Here is a 27099-nt window from a genome sequence, read left to right as displayed (position 1 = left end):
CCCTATTATTGTGAGCACAGAGAATCAGGGGGTGGCAATTCCTGGCAGTGCAAGCCCCGCAAGGAAAGACCTTGCCAAACAAAAATTAACATTTGTGGCTATGTGAAAAGTGCTGCGTACATCAATGGTGTACTATGATTGACTGATTGATTTTGCATTTGTGAGTAACTATTTTTTGTCACAAGGCGCCGAGGGTGACAGCCCTCAATTAAAAATGCTAAATGTAACAACACAGCATTTTTTTAAAAATGCAGGGAGCAAAAATAGCACTGGTTTCATAAATGTTTATTTGGATTCTTTCAGATGAAGAGCAACTCCAGGCCAGTTAGTCCAATGGGCAACCATGTTCAAGTGACAGCATTTTGTCATGCTTCTGGTAAGAGTTTGCCTGTCAGAATGCCCCCCACAACATGGAAATTAAAAGCACCCTGCCTCTAGAAAACTAGCAAAGCAAGAAGGGTGTAACATAGCTCACTTTCAGGTGTGTAGCCTGTGACTTGCTCTGCAGTCAAAGAGCAAAATCTGCATCTAATAGTACCTTTCAAAGATTTCGAATATGCTCTCCCTTGGAAATCTAGTTGGTCTTTACGGTGCTACAGGACTCAGAAAATAGCCTTCTTGTGATTAAGTGGTTGGGTTGCTAATCAGCACTCTGCTGGTTTGAATCTCAGTACTGCCATGAGCTCTGCAGGTGGCCCCGGGTAAGCCACTCCTCTCAGCCCCAGCCTGTCTCCCCCCTGTATTGTGGAGATAATAACAACACTGACATTGTTCCCCACTCAGAGTGGAGCACTAATCTGTCTAGAAGTGCAGTATATAAACACAAGTTATTAATATCTGAGAACTGCTATAGCACCGCAGTTAAGTGGCTGGGCTGCAAATCAGCACTCTGCTGGTTCGAAGCCCACTCCTGCCATGAGCTCAGCAGGTGGCCTTGGGTCAGCCACTCCTCTCAGCTGCATTGAAGGGATAATAACAACACTGACTTTGTTCACTGCTTTGAGTGGGGCGCTAATCTGTCCAGAAGCACCTTGTTGTTGCAGTTGTTATTGCAAAGCAGGGCGGCTCTCCCCTCTGTCCCACGACGGGCAGCCTGGAAACACGCAAGGCCGGATGAAAAGCACTGCAGTCCACAGGCAGGGTCCCATCCGGCTGGATATGCAGCCCCCGGACCCTTTGCAATTTGGATGCGGTTTGCTCTGCAGAGGACCGAATCCGCGGAGGGCTGGGGAGGGGGCGCGGGACTGGAGGCTGCAGTGCCCCAAATGCCCACAGGGGGAGCTGTGAAGAAGCGCCCGGGGCGCTCCTAGGAGTGCAAAGGCGCGCGGGGCGGGGGCGCGGCGCAGGGGGGGGCGCCCCCAGGGCTTTTTGAAGTGATTCGCGGCCGCTCCAATGAGCAGCCCCCCCCCCCCCGGTTTCCCCTCCCCCTTTCCTCTCCCTGATCCCGCATGGCACCAAATTTGAAATTCCAGCCGAGGCTTCGGAACGCGCTAAGGCGCTCCAGCTCCGCCGCTGGCTGCAGGTGGGCGCGCTGGAAGGGGCGGGAGCTGCAGCCCCGGGGATGCCCCTCCGCCCGCGCCTCGGATCGGAATCCCTTCGCAGCCCACCCCCCAGAACCGGCCCCTCGGCCCTGCCTGCCTCTTCCCTGGCCTCGCCGCCCGCCCGCCCACCTCTCCCTCCACCTTCTTGGCTTCGGGGCTCCTCCCCGTCGCTTCTGCCTGCTCAGCAGGTTGCCAGCTCCAGGTTGAGACATTCCTGGAGATTTCGGAATTGCAGCCTGGGCAGCCGATGCCCAGAGTCTACCCTCCGGAGCTGCCATCTTTCGGCTCCTGGGGATCGGTCGGGAGTTGGCATCCCTCCGCGCCGCCTGCCTCCTGCCGGCCCCCTCTTGCGCCAGCTTTGAAGCCGCCGCCCGGAGTCTCCTGCGGAACTCCCGCCACTAGCTGTGGATCCGCCCCGGGCTCCCCCGCGGCCGCCTGCCTGCCTGCCTGCTGCTCTCTGGCCGGCCCGTGCGCTGCCGGGCTGCGCGCCTCCGCCGCCTGCGATGCAGCCACTGGCGGCTGCCAAGCGCTCGGCCCCCTCCCCGCCCCAGCCGATTGCAGCGCGCTCCTCCTCGCACACACACACACGCGGCGCCGGCAGGGAGGGCGGAGGCAGCGCGGCGCAGGCAGGCGGGCGAGCCGAGGGCAGCCAGCGATGAGGGGCGGCGGCGCCCGGGGGCAGCCCCCCCCCCAAGCCGGACAACCGGGAGCCCGCGCTGGGGGCCCCTGCCACCTCTTCCCCGGACAGATCCGGCCCCCAGGCGGTAAGAGAATGGCCCCGTCCGCCATCAGCCCCCTCCCTTACTTCCTTCCATTTCATTGATCGCCCCCAGACCCAACCGGAGCCGCCCTCTCCCCCTTCCCCAAATTGCCCCTTCTGGTTTTCAACCCCCCTCCCCAGATTTGTGCTGCTCCTCTCTTTAATTCCCAGCTTCAGTAGGGGCTGAGCCCGGTTTTAATTCGGAGTTGTTTTGGCCCCTGCCTAAGAGAGGTGAATTTGACCCATTGCAGAGAGGGGAAAGCTTAAGGGCCGTGGGGTGCAGGAGAGAAGAAGAGGTTAATGGGAAAGTTTGTGGTGAGGGTGTTTCTTGGCCGGCTCCCCCACCCACCCACCCATTTTTCTAGAGCAGGTTCCCTAACGGCAAAGAAAGAGTCTCAGCTTTCTCACTTGGCTTTGTCCAGACTCCTTGGCAAAAATCTCTGCACCCCACGCCTTTGGCACAGCCTCAGTAAATGCACCTTTTAACTTCCCTTCCAGTTTGAGAATAGGAACTGAAAGTCGGGGCTCCCCTCCCTCCCCTTCACCAGAACCCAGCTGGAAAAAAGACTACCCGGGACTTGAACCTAGCCCCCACCCTGTTCTTATATATCCCATTCTCAGATAATCCTGTGGATCCCATCTCACTACCCTGTCTTCCGATCTCGCTTTACTACCGGAATCGGAGTTCTGGACTGCTCCTCTAACAGCTATAGAAATAGAGTGCAGAGCACATTTCTCATTGCAGGATTTCTGGAGAAACTTAGCATGTTCTTAACTTCATAACTGCCGCATTCACTCCCCAGCTTGCACCCTTTCTCACTACTCTTTCTGACAGTTTTGCTTGTCTCTCTTCCCCCCGCACCCCCGCTTCCCTATACCCCACAGCACTGCGTAACCTGCCCCTATCAAAGTGACTGTATCAACTGAGCCGCCCTTCTCTCGTTCTCTTCACCCATACATTCTCTGTGTCGCCGGAAGAACCAACGGAGGAAGCAACGGCAGAGAATACGCTAGCATGTTGCAGATTTTTGAAGACTAGATTCTACTCTTCGTGTTGGACAGAGGCACCTGGGACTTGGTTGTTTGGCACCAGAGGAACCGTGGAGACGTCCTTCTTATCTGCATTATCCGCTTTTAATCTCTGTCTGCAACTCCCGAAGTTGTAATAATATCGACAGTGTAGCAGCCTGAATAAATCTGAGCGCTCTTTGTTGGGAGACTTTTTATTACATCCATTGGAAAAGAACTTGGATATTATTGTACGGGGGTGGGGGAAAGAATGCACCCTTCCAGAAGTTTCTTGCTGGGATCTTATTCGGGCATCCTTGGAATTGCATGCCTACGGCAGAATGCTAGGTTGGGTACCGTACCCCTACTAGGACCCTATAATCCACTGCCCTGTAGTCACAGTCAAACCAAGTTATGTTAATCAGAAGTCTTTCTTTCAGCAGTCCCTCCAACCCCAAGTCTTTGCTAAGACAGTCTGTGGACCTCCACTGAGGTTGGCTGGTTTATACGACATTTTATCACAAGCTCCCTTCTGCAAAATATGGCAGCTGGAGTGGCCACATGGCTGCCTTTTGCCCGGGCAGCAGCCGTGGGCTGGCTCCCACTGGCCAAGAATCCCATGCCGAAGCCTCCCATTGACAAGAAACGCCGCAGCGATGAGATCTTGGTGGTCAATGTCAGTGGGAAACGCTTCCAGACGTGGAAAAATACCTTGGACCGCTATCCAGATACCTTGTTAGGCAGCTCAGAGAAGGAGTTCTTCTTTGATGAAGATACCCAGGAGTACTTCTTTGATCGTGACTCAGAGATGTTCCGTCATATCCTCAATTTCTACCGTACTGGCAGACTGCATTATCCTCGCCATGAATGCATACAGGCTTTTGACGAAGAGTTGTCTTTCTATGGCATTGTCCCAGAGCTGATTGGTGACTGCTGCTTGGAGGAATACCGGGACCGTAAAAAAGAGAATGCCGAACGCCTTGCGGAGGATGAAGAAGCGGAGATAGCCACTGACACCGGCTTGCCACCGGATAGCACGTTCCGTCAACGGCTCTGGAGAGCGTTCGAGAACCCCCACACCAGCACCATGGCGTTGGTGTTCTATTATGTGACTGGGTTCTTCATCGCAGTGTCGGTCATCGCAAACGTGGTAGAGACCATCCCATGTCGGTCACCTCCTGGAAGAAAGAGAAACTTGTCCTGTGGAGACCGGTTCCCGAATGCTTTCTTCTGCATGGACACAGCTTGTGTCCTCATCTTCACCTTCGAGTATCTCATGCGCCTCTTTGCTGCCCCGAGCCGATTCAAGTTCATGAAAAGCGTGATGAGCATTATTGATGTGGTCGCCATCATGCCGTATTACATCGGGTTGGTGATGCCGCAAAATGAAAACGTCAGTGGGGCCTTTGTGACTCTCAGGGTCTTCAGGGTCTTCCGTATCTTCAAGTTCTCGCGTCACTCGCAAGGACTGAGGATTCTGGGCTATACCCTCAAGAGCTGTGCCTCCGAGTTGGGCTTCCTCCTCTTCTCGCTCACCATGGCCATCATCATCTTCGCTACTGTGATGTTCTACGCAGAGAAGGGGACCCATCCCACCAACTTCACCAGCATCCCTGCTGCTTTCTGGTACACAATTGTCACCATGACGACACTTGGGTGAGTTGCTCACATTCATGACACTCTCACAAGAGATCGGGACTTTTCAAGCATTTCCTCTCCTGCTTTTCCCATGGGTAAAACTTTCTGGGGTGTCTCTCTCTAATTACTGATAGTAGTGCACGGACGTTACCGAGAAGGTGCTGCCTGGCTTTGGAGGGAAGAGAAAATACAGAATTTACTTCTGTCTATTAACTCCCCCTCCCCAAGTCTGCTATGCATCTTGTAGGATACAATTTAAAAGTTTGTCACTATGCCTGGCAGGCAACAGGACAGCTTGAGCGAACGGGAACCCGTACTTAGAATCAGATCCGTCTCCAAAGCAGTGACACAGCAATACATCTGATGTAAAGTAAGACCTAAGACCTAACTGTTTGGGGGCAAGATCTATGTAACTCAGTTGACAGGAAAGCATCCCTGTCAGTTATTTTATTGATTGACTCGTTCTTTATCTCCTCCCTTCTTCTGTCATTTATTAACATTTATAAAAGATCTGAATATTCACAGAGGTTACCAAATGACATTATTTTAAAAAAATTGTTTTTGAAATAGTGTCATTAATGAAAATTCATTTTTCCAGTTGATTATTTGATGAGATATACACACTAGTTATACAGCGGACTTGTGCGGGATCCTTGGGTAACCACCTTCCAATCTGTCAAGGAGAAGGGGGTGGATGAGACACGGTTTTAAGATGGGTGAGGTCACACCACCAATAGACGGCCTCAGAGAACCAGGAAGTCCAAGTCACATGACCTTCCTTGAGGAGGTGGAGTTTTCAGGTTCTTCTGGAAGTGATGTCACAGAGGCGATAGAGCCAATGGCGTGAGGACCAAAGGGAGCCTGCAATTCTACATGCAGTCAGCCTCTGAAATCCAGTCCTAGAAGGTGGTGACATCAGGGAAGGCCTTGGCCTCTTCTTGCTGGGCCTGTAGGACAACTGGTTGGCCAACGTATGAAACAGGATGCAGGACAACGTGGGCCAGCTGGCACCTCTGATCTTGTTGTTAAAGAGGGTAGAGAAAATGCCCCCTTGCGTTCGGATTGGGAATCTTTGTGGCACTGTCTTGGGGAGAGAAGTTAAAGGGGTGCTGCGGAGTCCCTTGGGGGAAAGTGAGGAGGTGCCCACATTATGGAGGGGTGTGGGAGAGGCTGGTTCTACATGAGCAGGAGACACAAACAGAAAAGCAGGGGTGTGAAGGAGCTAGGAAAGGGAGTTGGTATGTAGAGCTTTTTCTCAGGGAAGTGAAATGCTTCTATTTCCTTTAACAACACGGCTCGCGTCTCTCTCTCTCTCTCTCTCTCTCTCTCTCTCTCTCTCTCTCTCTCTCTCTCTCTCTCTCTCTCTCTCTCCCTCTTTCTAAAAGTATTCTGCAGTGTTTGCATTACAAGTATTTGCTGCATTATTTTATAGTGACGATAGCCCTTATTCGGAATTGTCTGTGGTATCCTGAATCCAGATGTTCAAAGCTGAACATCTGCAGTTATCTTTTCCTGGTGGTGTGTATGCATATCTGCTCCTCAGAAATTGGTACCAGAATCCTGGTATTTTTGCAACATTGGCTACCTCCAGAGATTTGTTTCCTTGGGCCAGTTAACTGGGTGCTTTGTTTTTTCCTGGACTCAGCTGGACATCTTCTCTGATATCAGAGCTGGAGTCAAAATCCTGGTGTCTCATCAAATTCCTACTGGCTGTTTCCATTCCGATTCATTTCAAAGCTCTTTCAGGGTTCCCCCAGGATTCCACTCTCCCCAGAGTTTTTTTTTAAATTAATCACGTAGCATCTCACTGTGCGTGGCTCTTTAGAGACCGTAGCACTTTTTCACATAAGAAAAACAAAGTTCAGACAACTTGGGTGAGGCACCAAAGGAAGAGGGGGGAACAGAAGGTAACTGAAAGAAGATGAGAACTTGCGCACCTCAAGTGATGCTTTGGAAGCAAGGGTGGTCTTAACCCGTGGCCAACAGGGCTGGTGCCAAGGCTCCACACGTGGGTTGGGCAACTGAGGATGGAGTTGAAGGCACCTGATGCCGCTTACATCTGTCCCATCCGGGGCTCAGGCAGCTGGCTTCCACCAGCAGCAGCATCCCCGGCTCACTCACACGGGGTGAGAGCTACTTCTTGCTTGGCCGCAGCAGATGCGAGGAGATGATAAGGGAATCTGAGACCTCCTGGATCTGGGCTCAGAATCACTGAGACCATACCTGACTGGAAATCCTGAGGTGACTCTTGTGCGGTCTGCTTTTGTAGGGTCTGTCTGAAGCTTTGGATTTAACAACTCCAGGTTTCTTCATGAAGGGTCCTTCATAGGCCCTGTGTATTTGTGAATCATCCATTACTCCTGACATTTATTTCTGCAGGGTCTGCAATTGGTTTCTGAGCGGAATGAGCCTGCTTTATTGTTATTGGGAGCTGTCAGAGTGCCACGGGCATTCTGTGTTGATTCAAAGTTGGCGAGATTTAAAATCCACGTGCTTCCCTCTTGGAGAAGTGCACTGAAAGAAGGGGAGGCCAGGTGCCTTGAGAGAGAAGACTTTTCTCAGCATCATTTCAGGGGATGACTGTGAGCTTAAAGGGGTTGTGAGCCAAAGAGAAGGGAGCATGCAGGGCTTTTTTTCAGCAGGAACGCAGTGGAACGGAGTTCCGACACCTCTTGAAAATGGTCACATGGCCGGTGGCCCCGCCCCCTGATCTTCAGGCAGAGGAGAGTTGAGATTGCCCTCTGCGCAGCTGCAAGGCCTTGTAACCATTTTTGCCAAGAATGATTTAAACTTAAAAAAACTCCCCCCTTGTTCCAGCTGACCCAAAGTGATGTCATTGTGCGGTCCCAGGAACGTGTGCGCACTACGCACGTGTGCGTGTGGTGCCAGAGGCACCACCTCCTGCCAGGAGTTGCGACCTGTGCTGGCAACCCACTGAGTTCCACCACCTCTTTTCCCAAAAACAAAAGCCCTGGGAGCATGTAAACCAGTACTACTGAGGCTCTGCCTCCAGATCAGTGCATAATGGAATCTAGAATGGCTCTGGAGGTGGAGCCATAACACTTGCCTTTTAGGTTTCCAGGTCTGACCTGATGGTTTTTGGGTTTTAGCCTCATTTTCAGGGTATCCAAAAAAAGAACAGTTCAGAAAGTGGGTCCAGGCAGAACGAGGTAGACTGTTGTCTCCGGGGCTATTTTGCCATTTAAAAAAAAATGAGACAAGGGTTGAGTAAAGCACACTGCAGAAATGGCAATACTATTGTGTGAAGACAGTATATCTTGACCTGCGTGTTTGCCGTCGGCTCTGCTTCCGTGTCGGGCACCAGTCTGTCCTGCTAGACACTGGCCAACTGCCCCCTGCAGAATTGCTACACGCTGCCTTCTTCTAGGCATCACAAAGACTTAGTTGTACCATGCCTCAGCACACACACACACACACACACACACACACACCATGCCACCCCTGCCTGGAGGCCTGCAGTCATCTGTTTGCTGGTTGCCTCGGTGTCAACGGCTGTTCTGATCATAATTTCTTCTAAAAGCTCATATGGCACCCCCAGGAAAAATTAGTCGTAGGTGACATTTCACAGTTGGTGAAATGGCAGAGTACCCTACGCACTTCCAGACGCCGCATCCTGAAAGTCTCTTCCCGACTCATCCTCTTTGCCGGGGGCCAGGGCCTTCCGTCACACTCTCGTTGCACCAGGAAGTGCCCCCTCCCATTAGGGTCCTGTGTGTTTATCTTTCTGCTGCACCTGTTGGCCAGCCCCCCGACATCTTCTGCAAGGAGGGCCACAAAGTGCTAACCCTGCACCCAGATGCGTGGCACGCGGTCTCTGGAACAAGTAGTACGGCAGCGAGGTCTGAAGGAAAGCTGGCTTTATTTTGGCTGGGCTGTGAGCTGCCACAGTTGCCATACATCTCTCTAACGGGCGAGGGAGTGGCCCGCTTAGGAGGGAACTAGAGAGACTTTTGGAAGAGCCCCGATCAGCTTCTAGCCTTGCTGGCGTTCCTCTCCTGTCTGCACTGGGGCCCATTGTCACGCGCCTGGTATGTCACATCGAGTCTTTTTGTCCTGCCTTCAGTCCCCTCCATTTTCTCCTCGTAACAACCCTGTGAGGTAGGTTAGGCTGGGAGTATGTGATGGGTCCAAGGTCACCCAGCAAGCTTCCATAGCAGAGCGGGGATTTCTCCTTGTATAAAGCACCATGCCCTGTCCTTTGCGGTTTATGATCATGAATCACTGCTCCACTGAACTTCCTCTAGGCCTCACTGCCCAAAGGGGGCAAACTGGTTGAAAAAGGCAGAGTCAGTCCCGTGGTTAAAAGCGTCACAGTGGATATGGGTGAATCAGTGATAAGTTTCTCCAACAATTGAGCTTGGGCTCAATTTCACTGATCAGAAGGTAGAAAAGAGGAAGGGTCCAGTAGCACCTTTAAGACTAACAAAATTGGTGGTAGGGTGTGAGCTTTTGTGAGCCACAGCTCACTTCTTCAGATACCAGGAGTGAGCTGTGACTCACAAAAGCTCATATCCTACCACAAATTTTGTTAGTCTTACAGGTGAGACTGGACTCTTCCTCTTTTCTGCTGCTACAGACTAACACGGCTACCCATCTTGATCAGAAGGTGACCACATCCAGAAAGTAGCTAGCGGCTGAATTGTACAGCGTAGAGTCTCTGTGGAAGCCATTCCCTTCCTGGTGTGGCTTGTAATCTCAGATGTGCACACGCTAGCTGCAATCACCCATGTTGAGGGGAAAGTACTTTGCACGTGCTCAGAAATGCTACCTCCTTTCTTCTTTCTTTACATGGGCTGAGGATGAGCTCTGGTATTCTATACTGATACTGGGAATAGGATTGGAGGGCTTTGGTTGAAAAAGAGTGTGGCAAGTTGAGAATTTAAGAGGGCTGTGCTTTTGTGCCTCAAATGAATGAATGAATGAACCATTTCCCAAATAGTTGGAGAGATGGAGAAGGGTACTGTTTCTTATCCTGTCAGCTGGAAACCCAGGCTGTACTTGAGGCTGAGAGCTTCTGACTGGTGGGAGAAATGATGGGGAAGAGATTGGAGGGGGCTTCTCATCTCCCACACCCCAAAAGAGAAGCTGTGAGCTCACTGAAAATCTGAAGCAACACTGCAGTGCTATGAGGTTGTAGGGCTAGCGGGATCACCCTGGGTAGCAAACACTGTGGAGAGAGATTTTTCCCGTCAGTCGTGCCAGCATCACCCCTCTGCAGTGGTATTATCTGCAGATTTCAAGCCACGGAAGGGAAACTGGTGCCTATGGAGCCCAGGTTTGCTCAGGCCTGGTTTGGAGTCTTGACGGGGAAATCCGGCTCTGGGATTGAATCCCGGGAGCTGGGATCAGAAATAGAAGAAGCCCCACCAGATAGAATAGACAGGAGGCGACGGGCTAGAACGGAAAGAGAAATCATCTTTCTTTTCCTCACTGCCCTGTCCAAACTTAATGAGAATCCACCGGTTGCTAGAACGTTTCCCCAGAGTCAGCGCTGAGCTAGCAAGAACTCTTGGTTAACTCTTGGTTAGCTAGCAAGAAGTCTTGGTTATCTCTCACTCTTCGAGTCTTCAGTAGGCCTGTGTTGAGAGCCACGGTCCCTGAACCTTTTCGGCTCCCACTTCCTCCTCTGCTTTCTTGCAGACCTTTAGTGTTTGTGTGTGTGTTCGTTCCTTGGTTCCCTACCCTGTCTGGCTTCCTCGTCCCTGCAATCCAGCAATTCCCATTACTGGGAAGCTTAATTAGCTGCCTTGTTCCCATCCGCTCAATTAAGTTTTAATAACTCGTCTATTCGTGTGCGAGGGAAGCACCCGCTGTCGGCAAACTGCCCCCCCCCCACTTCCCAGCATCGATGAGCTGCCCATGCGATACACCCTGAAGCGCGATACTGAATGGCAGTTCCTACTTATGTTGATGTTTCCTCACTACAGAAAGAGGCATAAAGTGCCTGTGCCATTTCCCCCTGGAATGGGGCCAGTAAGCCAGATACCCTACTGTGCGTCCTGGTTGGAAACTGTTATTCTCCATCCTGGCATAAAGACTTTTATTTTGCCACTGCAATCTTTTCTTCTGGCAGTGCACCAACTGCCCTCCTGTTCCCCTTTCTCTTGGGTGAATGCAGGCTGGCCTTGAGCAACTTGAAACCTTTCTCAGCAGAATATGAATAACTGGCCCATTATTACTATAGGAAGTCCGGTGGACTCGGCCTGACAGCTCTTTGGACCTAGCAGTTTCTGAGCCCAGCTCCACACTTCCTGTTCCGTTGTTTGAACAGCAGGATTTGAGTCCAGTGGCACCTTAGAGACCAGCAAGATTTTTAAGTGGTAAGCTTTTGAGAGTCAGAGATCCCTTCTTCACACGCCACTGGCTCTTAAAAGCTTCCACCCTGCAGATCTTGTCGGTCTCTAAGGTGCCACAGGACCCAAATCCTGCTGTTCTACTGCAGACCAACCCAGCTACTCACCTAAAACTGTTCCCTTGTTGGTGAGCCACAGCCTGTCCCCATCACCCCGTTATTGCCTTAGCTTCACAATAAGCAAGCGCCCCCTTGTGATTTGGTTCTCTGCTCCTAAGGTTGCCAATCTCCAGGTGGGGCCTGCTGTTCTCAGGAATTACAACTGATCTCTATGGCTGCTTTGGAGAGTGGAGTGTATGACAATGTACCCAACTGAGGTCCCTCCCCTTCCTAGGTGCTGCCCCGAAATATCCAGAAATTTCCCAATCTGGACTTGGTAACCTTAATAGGGTTGCCAGCCTCTAGGTGGTGTCTGGAGACTTCCCGGAACTACAACTCATCTCCAGGCCATAGAGATCAGTTCCCGTGGAGAACATGGCTGCATTGGAGGGTGGACTGTATGGCATTATGACCTGCTGAGGTCCCTTCTCACCTCAAACTCCACTCTCTCCAGGCTCCACCACTCAAATCTCCAGGAATTTCCCAACCTGGAGCTGGCAACCCTAGAAGTTGAGCTTAACTGACCAGAAGGTGGGCATTCCATTCCCGTCACAGCTGCAAGTTTCTCTCTTTTATAGGCTCTGTTCTCCATCTGTAAAATGGGAACAATCCTGAGTCTCTGTTATGTCGAATAAATGAAATAATATTGAGCATTTCTGTGCATTGTCTAAAGGCAACAACAAGAAAAAAAGGACCAATTATTTCAAACCAATATCATGTCAAGGGAAAGCAACTTTCAGAGCTGGGTGCATGAGTTTAGTGCCACAAATTATGAGGAGGCTTTAAATAAGTTTTTAAAAAATTAATAAGTTGTAGTTTCTTGGGAATGCTATTGAGGCTCTTCGATGTGACATGGTTTAGGGTCTCAGCTAGAGATGGGCACGAACCGGGAAAAAAACCGAATTGTGAGGTTCGTGGTTCATTGTGTTTCGCAAACCACGAACTTTCACGAACTTGTCCCAGTTCGCGAACCAGTTCGTTTGGTTCGTGAAAACGTCACTTCTGGAGCAGCAGAAGGTCGCTTTCGGGGCTGCAGAAAGCCCATCCCCCTTGCCTAGGAAACTGATTGATTGGTGCCAGGCGGTCTGCAGTGACGAACCAAAATAGGAACCAAACAAACTGGCCTGAAGTTTGTGGCGGTTCATTAGAAACAGCCTCTGATGAACCACCAGTTCACAAACCACAAACTGGCCCAGTCCATGACGAATTTTTGGTTCATATTTCGATTCGTGTCTGCCTCTAGTCTCAGCACGTCTTAATCCAGTCCTGACTATCCTACACTGTTCCTTCCTGGCAACCATGTAGGGCCCCTTCTGTCAGAGCCAAGCTACAAGTGAGGCCTGACACAGGTTGGACACTTGTCAGCTTCCCTCAAGTTTTGATGGGAAATGTAGGCATCCTGGTCTTGCAGCTGTAATGGAGAGCCAAGCTGTAAAACCAGGACGCCTACATTTCCCATCAAAACTTGAGGGAAGCTGACAAGTGTCCAACCTGTGTAAGGCGTCACTTGTAGCTTGGCTCTCAGTGTGATGTGTGAGGTGACATTCTCTAGGGCTGCCAGATCTGGCCTGGTAAATTCCTAGAGATTTGGGAAGGGGGAATTTGGCCATGGATTTCACCTGGTATCTATGTTATACCATAAAGTTTGCCCTCCAAAGCTGCTTTTTCTCCAGGGGAACTGATCTCTGTTGTCTGGAGATCAGTTGTAATTCCAGGAGAACTCTGGAGGTTGGCAACACTAGCAACTTCCCATCAATGGCCTCTTCTTTCCTGAATTCCCTGTCTCCTCTACCTACCCCTTCTCTTTCTCACTCCACTTTGCCCTTTCCTGTCAAAGGTTGAACATCATGCCTCTTAGAGCTAAGCTACAAGAGACGAATTACACGAGGACATGCACATGAGTTGCAGTGTTAGCCGGGAAGCTGAGTTTTAAAAGAGATCGGAAGGCTTTGTCAATTCCCCCTCTCTACAGAGCCAGGGAGATCCCTGCTCAGAGGGGTTGTTAATTTCCTCTTCGCCTCCCAAAGGCTATGTCAGTTTCACCTCCCCTTCTAGGAGGCAAAGAGGAAATTGACAAACCCTCTGAGGAACATCTCCCCATGCTCTGTAGAGAGGGAAAATTGACAAAGCCATCCGATCTCTTTTAAAACTCAGCTTCCCGGCTAACATTGCGACTCCCTTTAACGTGCTCCTCCTCTTGTAATTTGTCTCTTGTAGCTTGGCTCTTAGCCTCTCCCTTGGGACCTCTTTCGCGTCAGCTGTCTAGTCTTTCTTTCCTTACTTGCTCGGCTAATAAGTGCTGCAAAAATCCCTTCGGGTATCACAGTACAAATTAAAAAGTGCCCAGGGGCTCAGCAACCCCCTTTGTAGGCAGATGCTCTACTCTGAAGCAGATAGTGTCAGCATCAACTCAGGAAAACGCTTTTAAAGATGCACAGGTGGGCGTCTTCTGCCATCTCCCTCTGGACCCAGCCTCAAATGATATCCTCTAGTTAAAAACCAACCCAGGATCTTCCTTTTGTCATTCCGATGCAATCTTTTGCCCTTGTGGCCCCTTCTGTCGGGGGTGTTTCCAGCCCGGGGCTTCCCCCACCCAGATGCCGCTAGGTCAGCAACTCCAAGCTTTTATTGTTTGTTGCTGAGTAATTTCTCTTTATGGGCTAAGTCACTTAATGTGTAAGCAAAGAGAAGGGAATGAAATAAATAAATTTCCAGGCAGCAAAGGAGCCTCCGTAGGAATTGAATTATTTATGGCCCAGCCAGGGAGAGAGAACAAACTGCCACTGAAAATGCAATCCTGATCAAACCCTTGCAATCGAAAGGAATGCCTGAGCATGGGGAATTGGGCCGGACCAGAACATGATGCAGGTTGGGCAAAAAAAAAAAAATTCTCTGTGTGGTACATGCTCAGGGGCTTGTTCACGGTTTCCATATGCAATGGTGTGCGTTGGTGTGCAAATCTTTCATGGATCGTGGCTAAAAGGCTGGGCATGTGCAATGCTGCAGGAGTAAGCTAACCTACATGAGAACATCAGAGCAGCTATGCTGGATCAAACCAAGGTCCATCTAGTAATAATAACATGCTTTGTAAACCGCTCTGAGTGGGTGTTAAGTTGTCCTGAAGGGCAGTATATAAATCGAATGTTGTTGTTGTTGTCCTTTTTCCAAGGGTGCTCGGTCACCGCTACAGGAAGACTGTAAGTAGAGTCAGCCAACAGCAGTCCTCTCTGGCTAGCTGTCTGGTTGGCCACTCCTCCGCATCTGAAAACCTGGAGCTACCAGAAAACCAGTCAGCTACCTGGCTACCAGTTACAAAAAAACCTCTCCCTACAAATTTGTCCACACCCCACCCACCCACTGGTAACCATTACCATATTGTGGCATTGAGGTCCAAACGTTCTTCTTGCCTCTCCTCCAACACGTGTGCATTGAGCCTAGTCTCAGTTGGTTTAGTTGCAGAGCAGGTTTGAGGGTCAGTGGCATGGAGCTGGGGAATAGTTAGGGGCTGTAGACCGAAATGAAACACAGCTAGAGTTGTCAACTAACCAGGATTTTGAAAAATGAAATCCTGCCCTCAAGTCCCGCTGATGTGGGGAGGGCGGAGTATAAATCCTATACATTAAATTAAGTCATAGCTGACTTATGGTGACCCCCCTGGTGGAGTTTTCCTGGCAAGACACTAACACAGGTGGTTTGCCATTCACCTGCTTCTGCAACCCTGGTCCTCGATGGAGGTCTCCCATCCATTTACTAACCAAGGCTGACCCTGCTTAGCTTCTGAGATCTGATGAGATCGGGTTCTCCTGGACTATCCAAAATGTATTCTATCAAGTAACCTATACTGGAAACTAGAAAACCAGATTCTACCAGACTGCCCCTGACCTGCCAGATTCCTCACTTCTGAGCTGCTGGGTCCTGCCCTGGTTTTAACAAACACGCAGCCTCAGATTCTGGGGGGAGGGATCTTCATATCATTATGGACAGAATTCGCAAGTTTGACTTTCAGCGGAGATTCGCAAAGGCTCAGGCATGAAATCTGCTTTCAGTGCCAGCACGTGTGTGAAGATGAGAGTATTTCTGAGGATATGCAGAGTGCATTGCCCTCTGTAAAGGCAAGGATCCTCTCTCAAAGCAGGTGAGGCTCGAGTGGGCTGTGTGTATCCCTGCATTATATAAATATTCTTTACTCAGATAACACAGATTCAGTGCTACAAAAAGAGGAATTCTGCCATCCATATAAATTATTTGGGTTAAGCGCACTAGCTTGCTTCTTATTTTGCATAATTTATTCTGCTTCAGTTAGGGAGAGAAGTAAAGAAGCACTGAAGCACCTGATCTTAGACCTACAGAAATCTTACTTAGCTTGTGTATAGCCTACCTTTGCGCTGAGACTCAAGGTGGATGGGTATCCGGCTGCTCCTTTGGCACACTCTTTTTGGCACACTCTCTTTATGGCACACTCACTTTCAAGCCTCTTTTTGCAAAGCTAAAATTATGCTTTCTGAATGCCATACTCATTACCACAGCTTGTGGTTTTCCTGTCTTTCCTGTGTTCCCACAGAATCACAGCATGCGTACTCCACCCTGAGTTGATCCCTGGCACCTCTCTTGCTAGAAATTTATTGACGGCATTGCCCTTGATGTCCGAGATCAGGTTTTTACCATCCACAGAGTGCTTTTAGGCAATTTTAGACGCAAAGGAGAAAGCAAGATCTTGAGCGTGCGTGGATAGAGGGAATTCAAAATCTCTGCACAGGGAGTTGCGGTCTGGGCATGAAGTGGAGGGCCGGTGCCCCCCTGGAGGAGAGGGAGTTGAATTCCTTTTAATCTGCCCCTCAGCTACCCTGAGGCTCGATGATGGTTGCCAGGGCTTTTTTTCTGGGAAAAGAGATGGTGGAACTCAGTGGGTTGCCCTCAGAGAAAATGGTCACATGGCTGGTGGCCCCGCCCCCTGATCTCCCGACAGAGGGGAGTTGGGCGCGGAGGGCAATCTAAACTCCCCTCTGTCTGGAGATCAGGGGGTGGGGCCACCAGCCATGTGACCATTTTCAAGAGGTTCCGGAACTCCGTTCCACCACGTTCCCGCTGAAAAAAAGCCCTGATAGTTGCTGAATCACAGAGTCAGCTGCTATGTTGTAGAGGCGGCAGGCAGGACTCCCAAGTTCTTTGTTAGGAGCCAGTCGCCTTAGACCCGGCCAAACAGTTCATCATGATCCAGTACTTTTAGGCCTCAAGCCATCTCTCCAGGGGTCCCGAGCCAGAAATCTTTCCTGGAGCTGCTGCTGAACCTGAGGATGCAGGGAAGAAACCTGGCATGCGACACACACACTTTGTCACTACAGCTAACGCTTTGCTCTGGGATGACTTGCATCTAGCACGAGGAGAGAGGTCTGGAACATTCCAACTCCGAATGGATCAGAACCACCTGTCCCCGGACTATCACTTTTCTAAATGATATCCTGCAGAGGGATTTCAAAAGGAGATTAGAAAGAGAGACTGCTGAATCGCAATTGATAACGAAGCTCGAGACAATGCATCCACCTGGACTAAATCGAGACCTGGGCTTCCTGTCTCGTTACCAATGCTGATTTCTCCATACCCACTACCCTCTACTTACCCCACGCCTGCTATTGTCATTCACCAGTTATTATCATTCAGCTTCTGTACTCACTCCACTCTCCAAGATACCGCAAATTTTTGTTAGTCTTACAGGTGCTGCTGGACTCTTTCTCGTTTCTACTCCTATTTCTGTTACTGCTGCTAATGATAATGAATTAGGAGGGCTAGCCCAAGACATTTTGGTGCTTGGCTAATGCCCACGAATAAACATGGTTCACACAATCCAGGAGGAAGGGCTCCTGTGAAAACCTGACAGGTGCTGTGCAAGATGGTGTAGTTTTAATGGGCTTACCCGGAGAATTTCTTGGCGGGATTCTGTGTCCTTTGATCAGATTTGCCATGAGTCATAGCTAGGGCTTTTTTTCTGGGAAAAGAGGTGGTGGAACTCAGTGGTGGAACTCTGGACCACACAATGACATCACTTTGGGTCAGCTGGAACAAGGGGGGTGTTTTTAAAAGTTTAAATTGCTCTTGGCAAAAATGGTCACATGGCTGGTGGCCCCGTCCCCTGATCTCCAGACAGAGGAGAGTTTAGATCGCCCTCCGCGCTGCAGTGTGGAGGGCGATCTAAACTCCCCTCTGTCTGGAGATCAGGGGGCAGGGCCACCGGCCATGTGACCATTTTCAAGAGGTGCCAGAAAAGAGCCCTGGTCATAGCACCCCGCAATCTGCCTTCTGAGGAAGCTGCTTGAAGGAAGGGCTCCCTCACACTGCTTCATTTTCCAGGACTATATAATTCTGCAAAATGCTTCCGAGTCCAAAGCGACCCAGTGGAGTTCATAGGAAGTACTGGCTTCGCACAAAGCAAATACAGGCTTTCAACGGACATTATTGGGTGTAGGGTTCCCAGGTACCTGCTGGTGGCAGACAATTTCCAGGCTGGTTTAACTGCCAGCGACTGGCGGGAGGTTTTCGGCCGCCGGGAGGTCACCTGCCACCAGCAGGCACCCCAGAAACACAATTGGCGCATGCGCCCCCCAGATGCAAGATTTTCACTTCCGGAAGTGATGTCGTCCCATGGTCAGAAGTGTCACAGTGGAAGTGATGGCGTGTAGCTCTAGGAATCACCTCAAGCTACCAGGTTTTTCCCTGAAAGTGATGCTGCCAGGTTTTTAAATCCTCCCCTCACATGCAACGGGAACTCAGGGCAGGGGACCCTTCCCCCCCCCCCCGGGTTGGCAGGTCCAGGCTGGGAAATTCCTGGAGATTTGGGGAGTGGAACCTGAAGAGGTCGGGGTTTGGGGAGGGGAGGAGCCTCAGTGGTGTGTAATGCCATAGAGCCTATCTTCCAAAGCAGTCATTTTCTCCAGGGGAATTGATTTCTGTCACCTGGAGATCTGTTGTAATTCTGGGAGATCTCCAGCCACCACCTGGAGGATGGCAACACTGCTCTCCCCACAGGCAGCTTGGAAGCCCGTGGTGCCACTGGTTGAGGTTAAGACTGCTATCTGACAGCAATGCTGCTTCAGGAGATCAGGAGAGGGAGAGGTACATCAGTGCTTAGTTCTTGTGGCTCCTTCTTACATGCCCAGGGTAATGCCAATCGTCACCTTGGGGTCAGGTAGTAATTTTCCCCAGGCCAGTTTGGCTAGGGATCCTGATGGTGTTTTGCCATCTTCTGGGCATGGGGCAGGGGTCACTGGGGGTGTGTGGGGAAAGGGGAGGTAGTTAGAAATTTCCTCTATTGTGCAGTGAGTTGGACTAGATGACCCTGGAGGTACCTTCCACCCCTATGATTCTATAATTCTCAGTCTTTGCCACTTTGTTACTGAGGGAGGCTCCTAGGTTGACTGTACCTAATGCAGTCCAAATGGTACAACTGTGTGGCAACCATGTGCTGGAGATCTTTGCCTGAGCGTGATTCTTTCTTTCTTGCTCTGATTCTGTTCTGAACACTATACTGGAATGTAGCATAGAAATAACTACCAAACCTAATAGTCCCTTGCCTCCCCTGAGCTTCTTGGACTAATTCCCATCCTCTGGCAAAAGGTATGTGGTCAGAGATCTGTGGCCTCGAACCAGCTGTGCGGCTTAATTTGTCCCCCGGCTTCAAACCCCCTTGTGGTGCATATTACATGTTATGGGCTGTGCCTGGAGGGGTCAGTATCTCGTACCAGTGTTCCAGCAAAATGCCATTTTCTAACCTCTTAGAAGGCAGTTTCCCATTCTCTTGGTGCAGGACTTGTACATTAAATCAGAAGATCCATGTGCAAGACAGCCAGAAGAAGCAAGCCGAGTTTCTTGAATGCTCAAAATGTCTCTTCTGGGAAAGCTAGACAAGTTGTTCTGGCCCCGTCTTTATTTCCAGTCGTATGGATGAGGATAGCTGGGGAACTGGCCAGGGCTCTGTGGGTACAGGAGGAGAACACTATTGTGTGACCCCCTTGGAAACCTGCCATGTTTGTCTTCACCACAGCCAGGCCCCATTTATCTGCCTTTGGAGATGGTATGCAACATTGTGCATTTGTTTGTGTTACCTAGAATAACTTGCATCGTAACAAGAACTGTGTGCTTTGGAGTGGCGGATGGAGCACTAGGTATGCTGGCTAACTGGCTTAAAAAATGGTAACAAGAGAGCAGTGAACCTGTATATAAAGAAAGTTGTGTCTTAGCTTGAACTAACCAGCCATCTGTTTGGCTTCTAGTAGGATTTGGAATTCATTCCACCACATTCTGACCTGGTGGATTTTGACATGTATTTTCGGGACAGGGGTAGCCTCAATGTAACTGTAATTGCTGAACAATTTTAAAAAAATTAATTGATGAGTCATCAGTCTCTTAAGCAATTGGCATCTTAATTAAACTAAATAATTTTAAATACGAATAATTTCAGTGTAGCGGGCAAAGTAACTTACAGTGCACACTAACTTACAGTAATGCACAAAAAGTACGGTTCACTGTTAGGAAGGAATGTCTTCTTTCCATTCCCTATTACCAGGGCTTAATTCCAAATCCAATCAAAGTATGTGCTTAGGAAAATTCAAATTCTGCACCAAGGAAAACTTGAGTTTGGGTTTTCTGGTCATGTGTTAAGGGCAAGGATATAAAAAGAGCGTGGACGCCTCCGTGTTAACCTCTAGAAATCATATTCTAGCATCCCTTTGCATTCTGAGCTTTCCGTAGGCATAGCCCACATGCTTTTATCATAGCATCCCTGAGGGTTAGAAACTTCAATTTTTATTACAAAATCGAAGCTGTAATTCTCAGGAATATTTATTCTGACCCCATTATCACATTTGGCATCTTTCCTGCATTTTCTTCGAATTGTGGCATACGGTCTGCATTGCATACTTTGCCCATAGCACACCAGGACCGAAAGAGCCTGAAAAAATTAAATGTCACTGAGACACACATGTTAAAATGTGGCCCCAGTGGAGGAATCAACAATAACTTCAGTTTGATTCATCTCGTTTTTAAGCCAGTCGGGGCCTGCCGCCCGTCCTGCTCGCCAGGCCGGAATGATAGGGAAGTGCTTCGCCAGGCTACCACTGTGGGCAATTTGTTCATTTCTGACTCATCCTGCTTCAGCAGGGATTCAGGAAGGTTGACACTTTCAGAAGGATGGGGAGTAGTGCGCGCCCCTCCTCCACTAGGGAGACACACACTGACAAACCGAATTATCTCTGTATGCACACATGCTTGCTTCCGCTGCCTCGGAGCTTCCTCCTGAATGGCAGTCAGTGCCACCGGCAATCCAGAAAAGCTACTGAATCTCCTGATTCCAGCCCAGGCACACCGACTCTCAGAACCAGCTCCCCTTAAAGATTCTGACACCCCCAACCTCAGACCGGGCCGGCAGATCCTGCTAACCCACAATCCTTCCTTCTACCCATGCTTCTCACCCCCTGTGCTGTGGCAATCTGCAACACAAGGTTACTGCATCCTTTTTCCAGTGGAGCGGAAATGCTGTGAGCCGGTACCTGGGGATTAGATGAATATTTCATGCCATCCGTATTTATAATCTGTGCCAGCAAAATATATCCTTCTCCAGTGCGGAGAGGAGGGATCTTTGGTGTTTATTGTACAGCTCTGTTATGCCTCCCATTTCCTGCTCCTTCCAAACTCTCCTCCTCGAGGTTTGCAGAGGCAAACAAGACCAAGTTAGGTCATTAGTTTCTAATTGCCAGTTTGCCTTTGCTTTGATTTTTCCAGCTGCGTGGGCCAATGCTCAAGACGGTAGTAGTAGGAGAGAGAGAGCACGCCTGTCATGCTGAAAGTTGGAGCTGATTATTGCTTAGTCCTTGTAAATTTCATCCCAAGGTTTTTGCTTTGACCCCAGAAATGCACACAAGAGGCAAGAGGTGGGTGGAATTCAGGAATCAACAACCTTTGCGGTGGCACAAAGGAATTCTAAAGGTCCACCTCTTGGATTGTAAGCTCCTTCACTGGTGCCCTTAAAAAATGTTATGACGTAAGAGTCTCTTTATACGAGACACCGTACAGGGGGACACTCAAGTGACTTACTTTCTGCGTACTCTGTGTAATCAAGTGTAGCAACGCATGTGTATCCACAAGTGTCAGGTCTTTCACTTGAGTGTTTCCCTCTAAGATGTCTTGTGTAGAGAGACTCTGAGACTCAAGGCAGATTACACAGTGTAAGTCGGTACAGTCAGTTTCCAAGACATTTCAATAAAACAATGTTATTGAGTCTATAAATGCCAATTTGCAAAGCTTCAAAACTAGCAGGAATCAAATATAGAGTTGAAGAAATGCTAAACAAAGCATTAAAAATTCTAAAACGGACATATTAAACAAGATATAAATGATTCAGTAGGATCATACAGCAACAGACAGTACAGAGAAGTAAAGTTTATAGTCCCTATCCCTTTATTTTTGTATCTCTTTGGGGACCACTTCCTTACAGTACTGCCCTCCTATTTGAGAGTCCCTCTACACAAGACGTCTTACACGGGGATGCTCACGTGACTTACTTTCTGGGTGGTCTTATATTCCAGTGTAGTCTGTCTCCCTAGCAGTGCAGGTGTATCCACAATGGAAGAACAAGTGTCAGATCTTTCACTTGAGCATCCCTGTGTAAAATGTCTTGTGTAGAGAGACTCTTTAGGTTGCTTGGGCTGTCGGGGACATGTAGCCAAAATGCTACATATGACATGAAGTCAGGTCATGGCGGCGCGGAGGGCAATCTCAACTCCCCTCTGTCTGGAGATCGGGGGTGGGGCCACCAGTCACGTGACCATTTTCAAGAGGTTCCAGAACTCCATCCCACCATGTTCCTGCTGAAAAAAAGCCCTGAGTCTAACAAAATTCATGGTAGGTATGAGTTTTCATACCCTACCAGAGACTGCTGAATTGCAACTGATAGCGAGGTTCAAGAATCGAGACATTGGCTTTCTGTCTCATTACCAATGCTAATTTCTCCACACCCACTACCCTCTCTGCATACCCCACCCTATTCAATCACAGCTGCCATTGTCATTCACTGGCTATTATCATTTGGCTTCTGCAATCGCTCCACTCTCCAAGATATAAAGACAGATGGACTCACATTCTAGCTGTATCTGAAGAAGTGAGCTGTGGCTCATGAAAGCTCACACCCTACCACAAATTTTGTTAGTCTTATAGGTGCTACTGGACTCTTGCCATTTTTCCAGTGGAGAACAACATCAGGGGGGTCTGTTTGCCCTTTCCTCATCCTTCCTTCCTTGAAAAAGATGTGGGCGGGAAGTCTGACGAACCCCCCCACACCTTGCAGTCCTCCTGAGCCAAACGGAGTAATGGAATGTTTGAAGCTGAGTTTCCCCGGATCACACGTATGATTACAAGACAGGTTGGGCACCTACGACCCAATTCGTGTAGCATGTGTTGTGAGAAGTGACTCGAATACCTTTATTGGCATAACAGGACATACATATGTACAGTCAGCTAGGAGACAAAAAGAAACATCCATTGCCCCATCACTTAAATCATTCCTCTCCTCTTCGATGCACAACAAAGAAATTTAGCCACAGACTCGATGATCTCCGGGTTATGTGTGGATAGTAAAAGACGTGTCTTACTGTCATCCGATTGACCTTCATGATTTTGAAGCAGAGTCTAGATAAATGGGGCGAATATCACAATACGGCTGATTCCGCACACGTTGGATAATGCTCTTCCAATCCTCTTTATAGATCATTTGGAATGGATTTTTTCTTGTGCAGAACAAAAAATCCACCTCAAATGATTGATAAAGTGCATTGAAAGTGCATTATCCAACGTGTGCGGAATCAGCCTGCAATAAGCAGTACAGGAGAACACGTTCAGTACTTTCTGTATCCCTCAAGCCACAGGCACAATACCTTGTGGAGTAAGGAATTTTCTTAAACCTCCCAAGCAGAAGGAAGAATGTTAAAGCGCACTAACATAAATGCTCTCTGAAGGTAAGGGGAAGTCAAACAAGAAAAGTACTCTGCCAAAGAACCATTAGAGGAAATTTCCCCATCTCAGAGGGGATTCGTGTATCATGTGTTGTGTATTTTGTCCCTTAGCTGTGTCAGGCTATGGATGACAGGATGTAGCAGACAGATCTCTGTCCCATTTGCAGTAAGACACAAGTAGAAATGGGCATGAACTGGAAAAAAAGAAACCATGCGGTTAGTGGTTCGTCAAATTTCACGAACCATGAACTTTCACAAACCTGCCCCTGGTTCACGAACTGGTTTGTTTGGTTCATGAAAATGTCACATCCGAGTCAGAAAACCATCACTTCTGGGTCAGCAGAAGGTCACTTCCGGGTCAGCAGAAGATCTGCAGGAAGTCCCTCCCCTGTTGCCTAGGAAAATGATTGATTGGCATCAGGCTGCCTGCAGTCATGAACCAAAAAATGAACCAAACGAACCAGCCTAAAGTTCGTGGTGGTTTGTCAGAAATGGAATCTGACGAACTGCGGTTTGCGAACCACGAAATGTCCTGGTTCATGCTTAATTTTGGTTTGTATTTCGGTTCGTGCCCATCTCTAGACACAAGTACTTAGTCAAATAGATTTTATTCGGAAATCAGATCATTTCCATATTCAGGTCCATAGGTTTACTTAGGAGTAAAACAAGCATCTAAGCAGCTCGAATAGAGATTGACAGGAATGACAACATGTGAGAGATCCATCTCTTTTCTAGTTCACTTTTTCCTCCCCCTCCCAATTATAAACAATCTTTTGCCACCCTTTCTTTGTGAGAACGTTTTGCATATTTGTGATATCACGATGCGTTGCTAGGAAGAAAGACGTATCATAGTCTGAAAGGAAATACAAGATCATAAACACTGGAGTCCACCTGTGAAATCCTGAGAAGCAGTTAGAACACTAGCAAAAGGAAATTGAGTTACACTAAGATCATGCTTACAATAACTGGACAAAGCATCAGAATTAGAATCAAAATTGGCATGGATGAATGGGTACAGACATACATGACAAGCTGTAGTAGTTCCATATCAGGATTGTCCCATATCAGGAGCTTTCCTTACAGAGGCCCTTTTGTAACCTGATTGTTATCCCTTGTTGCCTCGAATCAGCGGAAAGCAAAGTTGGGATGGTGGATTCAAACAATTTACATCCATTTGTAAACCGTATGTGAACTGTATGTACATCACTATGGTCATTTCAAACAGCACGATTTTTTTCTGGTGGTGCTATGCTGTTTTTTTATTTATTTAACAGTTCAAACTTTAGCTCTACAGTGCTATAGCGTCAATACATTGATGTGGTGCTCAGGTGTCAGGTTGCCATACCAGTGTTCATTGCTGTAGCACTACAGCAAAAATCACTATCTGTTAAAAAATAATGGAATGTGCTAGAAACAGGTGGGAAAATAAAAAGATAGTGCTGGTGGGAATGCCGCAGTTATTTCCAACAATGCCCTGCAGTGAATCAGAAGCACTCAAAATACTTGAGAACAGGAAAAACCATTTTTGAAAAAAACGGGCTCAACTCCTCATTGCAAACTGGACTCAACTGGATTTGTGAGACAAGGTTAATAAAAATCTGTTAGCAACTGGCAGCCAAACCAGCTACGTCTGAAACGGCATGAAAAAATCCACTAGCAGTTTGCAAAGGCTGTGTGCAACGGTCCGGAGGCAGTGCTGAGCCCAGGATTTCTGAGTAACTCAATTGGTGGCTGCGTTTTAAAGAAGAGATGCCAAGAACTAGTTGAGCCAGTCTTCCCAAGGACCTGTGCATTGCACTTTGGCTTTGGCAGCTTGCTTGATAGGAACCCCTAATGCCTCACTATGTTGAAGTCTCAGCAGAATCCTTATTTTTAAAGAACATTTTCTTGCTGTGGTAAACGTAGGCAAAAAAAAAATCTGTGTGGCCTTCTGAAAGCCAGTGGTACAGGAAGCAGAACCAGGAGCCTGATTAAGAGGGAAAGGCTGAGGCCTAAGGAGGGGCCCAGATGTTGAGGGGTGCCCGTGCCAGGCTGGAGATTTTGGGGGTGAAGCCTGGGGAGGGCAGGGTTTGGGGAAGAGAGGGACCTCAGTAGAGTATAATGGCAGCCATTTTCTCCAAGAAACTGGTCTCTGTCGTCTGGAGAACAGATGTAATTCTGGGAGATCTCCAGGCCACTCCTGGAGTATGGCAACTCTGGTTGAGGACCATCACCGCTGGAGGGTTATGAGATTGCCAGTTGTCATGTTACTGACAGCTATGAATTCTTTAACAAAAAGCAACATTTTATTACACATATTTCAGACTCAGCAAGAGACCAACAAGATTTTCAGGGTATAAGCTTTCAAGAGTCAAAAGTCCCTTAGTTAGATTTCTCCAATTTTCTTTACACATTGGTTGGCACAGAGCAGGTCATTCTGAATCAGAGAAACCCAGGATGTTGCAGAGTCACCTGTTCAGGCACCTGGCCCAGGTGTGCTTGCAGTTTCTTCTGAACTCCATCCCTATCCTGTGCTGAAGCTAAGGGTCCAATCCATGGATCCAACTCATCCCTTGGGCAGTTTTCCTGCTTCTTCTCTTTCTACAGTAAAGGCAGTAAACAATGCATAAAATAATATAAGCAAAATGTAAAACAGTACATAAAGACAATCGAAACAGAGTATATAACAGCATATTATATTACAAAATATTTCTCCTCTCCATCCCCTTATTACATACACTCAACATTTTATCGTCAAAATTTTAAAATGTTAATTTTACAGTTGGTCTACTTTAGTAGTAGCTATTCTTAGTTTTTCTTAATGTTTAACTGCGTAGTCAAGAAAGTCCATTTTTTCTGAAATTCTAAGCTTGGTCTATGATGTATATAAGTTGGCCATAGACACATTTTCATACAATTTGTTCATCCACTGAGAGCAGAACCACAAGTGACAAAAGGCACAGGTTGGACACTTGTCAGCTTCCCTCAGGTTTTGATGGGAAATGTAGGCAGCTTGGCGGAATGTTGGACAAGTGACAGTTGAAAAGTCCATTGGACAGCAGACAGAGAGCCAAGCTGCAAGACCAGGACGCCTACATTTCCCATCAAAACTTGAGGGAAGCAGACAAGTGTCCAATCTGTGCCTTTTGTCACTTGTGGTTCCGCTCTGAGTCACATCTGGGCAAGATTCTGTCTTCCATTTTGTTGCAGACTACTCTCACAGATGTCACCATATATTTAAAAAGTTCACTGTGTGCTTTTATTGTTCCTTGCTTATCCGTCATATATTCATAGTTCACATTGTTGTATTTCTTGTAGTAACGTCATAATAGGTATCTATTGGTGATGTCAGTGGCGAAGTCGGTGGACTACATCGGAACCACATTCTTAATAGTCCATCCCTCAAAATATGGGTGCCATCTTGCTTTTGAATAGTTTTTAATGATTTCTTAATGCACAAGTAGTTGTGAATTCCTTCCTTGATATCTATTGTTTCCAGTTTTTTATGTCTTCAGATTTATAATCCAATCTAATATCCAAACGAATGCGGCTGCTTGGCGGGACAGTTTGATATTTGGTACCACTAGCCTACCTCAACTTTTTTCACCTTTTAATATTTTAAACTTTATTCTTGGTTTCTTCCTGTTCCATACAAAATCATTATACTTTTCTGCCACTTCTTTAAAATCTTTTCATCTATATGAA

At 48.2% G+C, this 27099-nt stretch overlaps 1 protein-coding gene across 1 annotated transcript in view; it reads left to right on the top strand.

Moving 5' to 3' along the window:
- The first annotated feature begins 3850 nt into the window (after window positions 1-3850).
- The window catches only part of KCND1 (potassium voltage-gated channel subfamily D member 1), a 71624-nt gene continuing 48375 nt past the window's right edge, over window positions 3851-27099 (top strand). The window contains exon 1 of the mRNA XM_055003676.1: window positions 3851-4965. Within this exon, the coding sequence (XP_054859651.1) occupies window positions 3851-4965 (1115 nt within the window). The remainder of the gene's footprint in view (window positions 4966-27099) is intronic.

This window comes from Eublepharis macularius, chromosome 19, assembly GCF_028583425.1.
Source record: "Eublepharis macularius isolate TG4126 chromosome 19, MPM_Emac_v1.0, whole genome shotgun sequence".
Lineage (NCBI taxonomy): Eukaryota > Metazoa > Chordata > Lepidosauria > Squamata > Eublepharidae > Eublepharis > Eublepharis macularius.
This window is presented reverse-complemented; position numbering and strand designations above follow the sequence as displayed.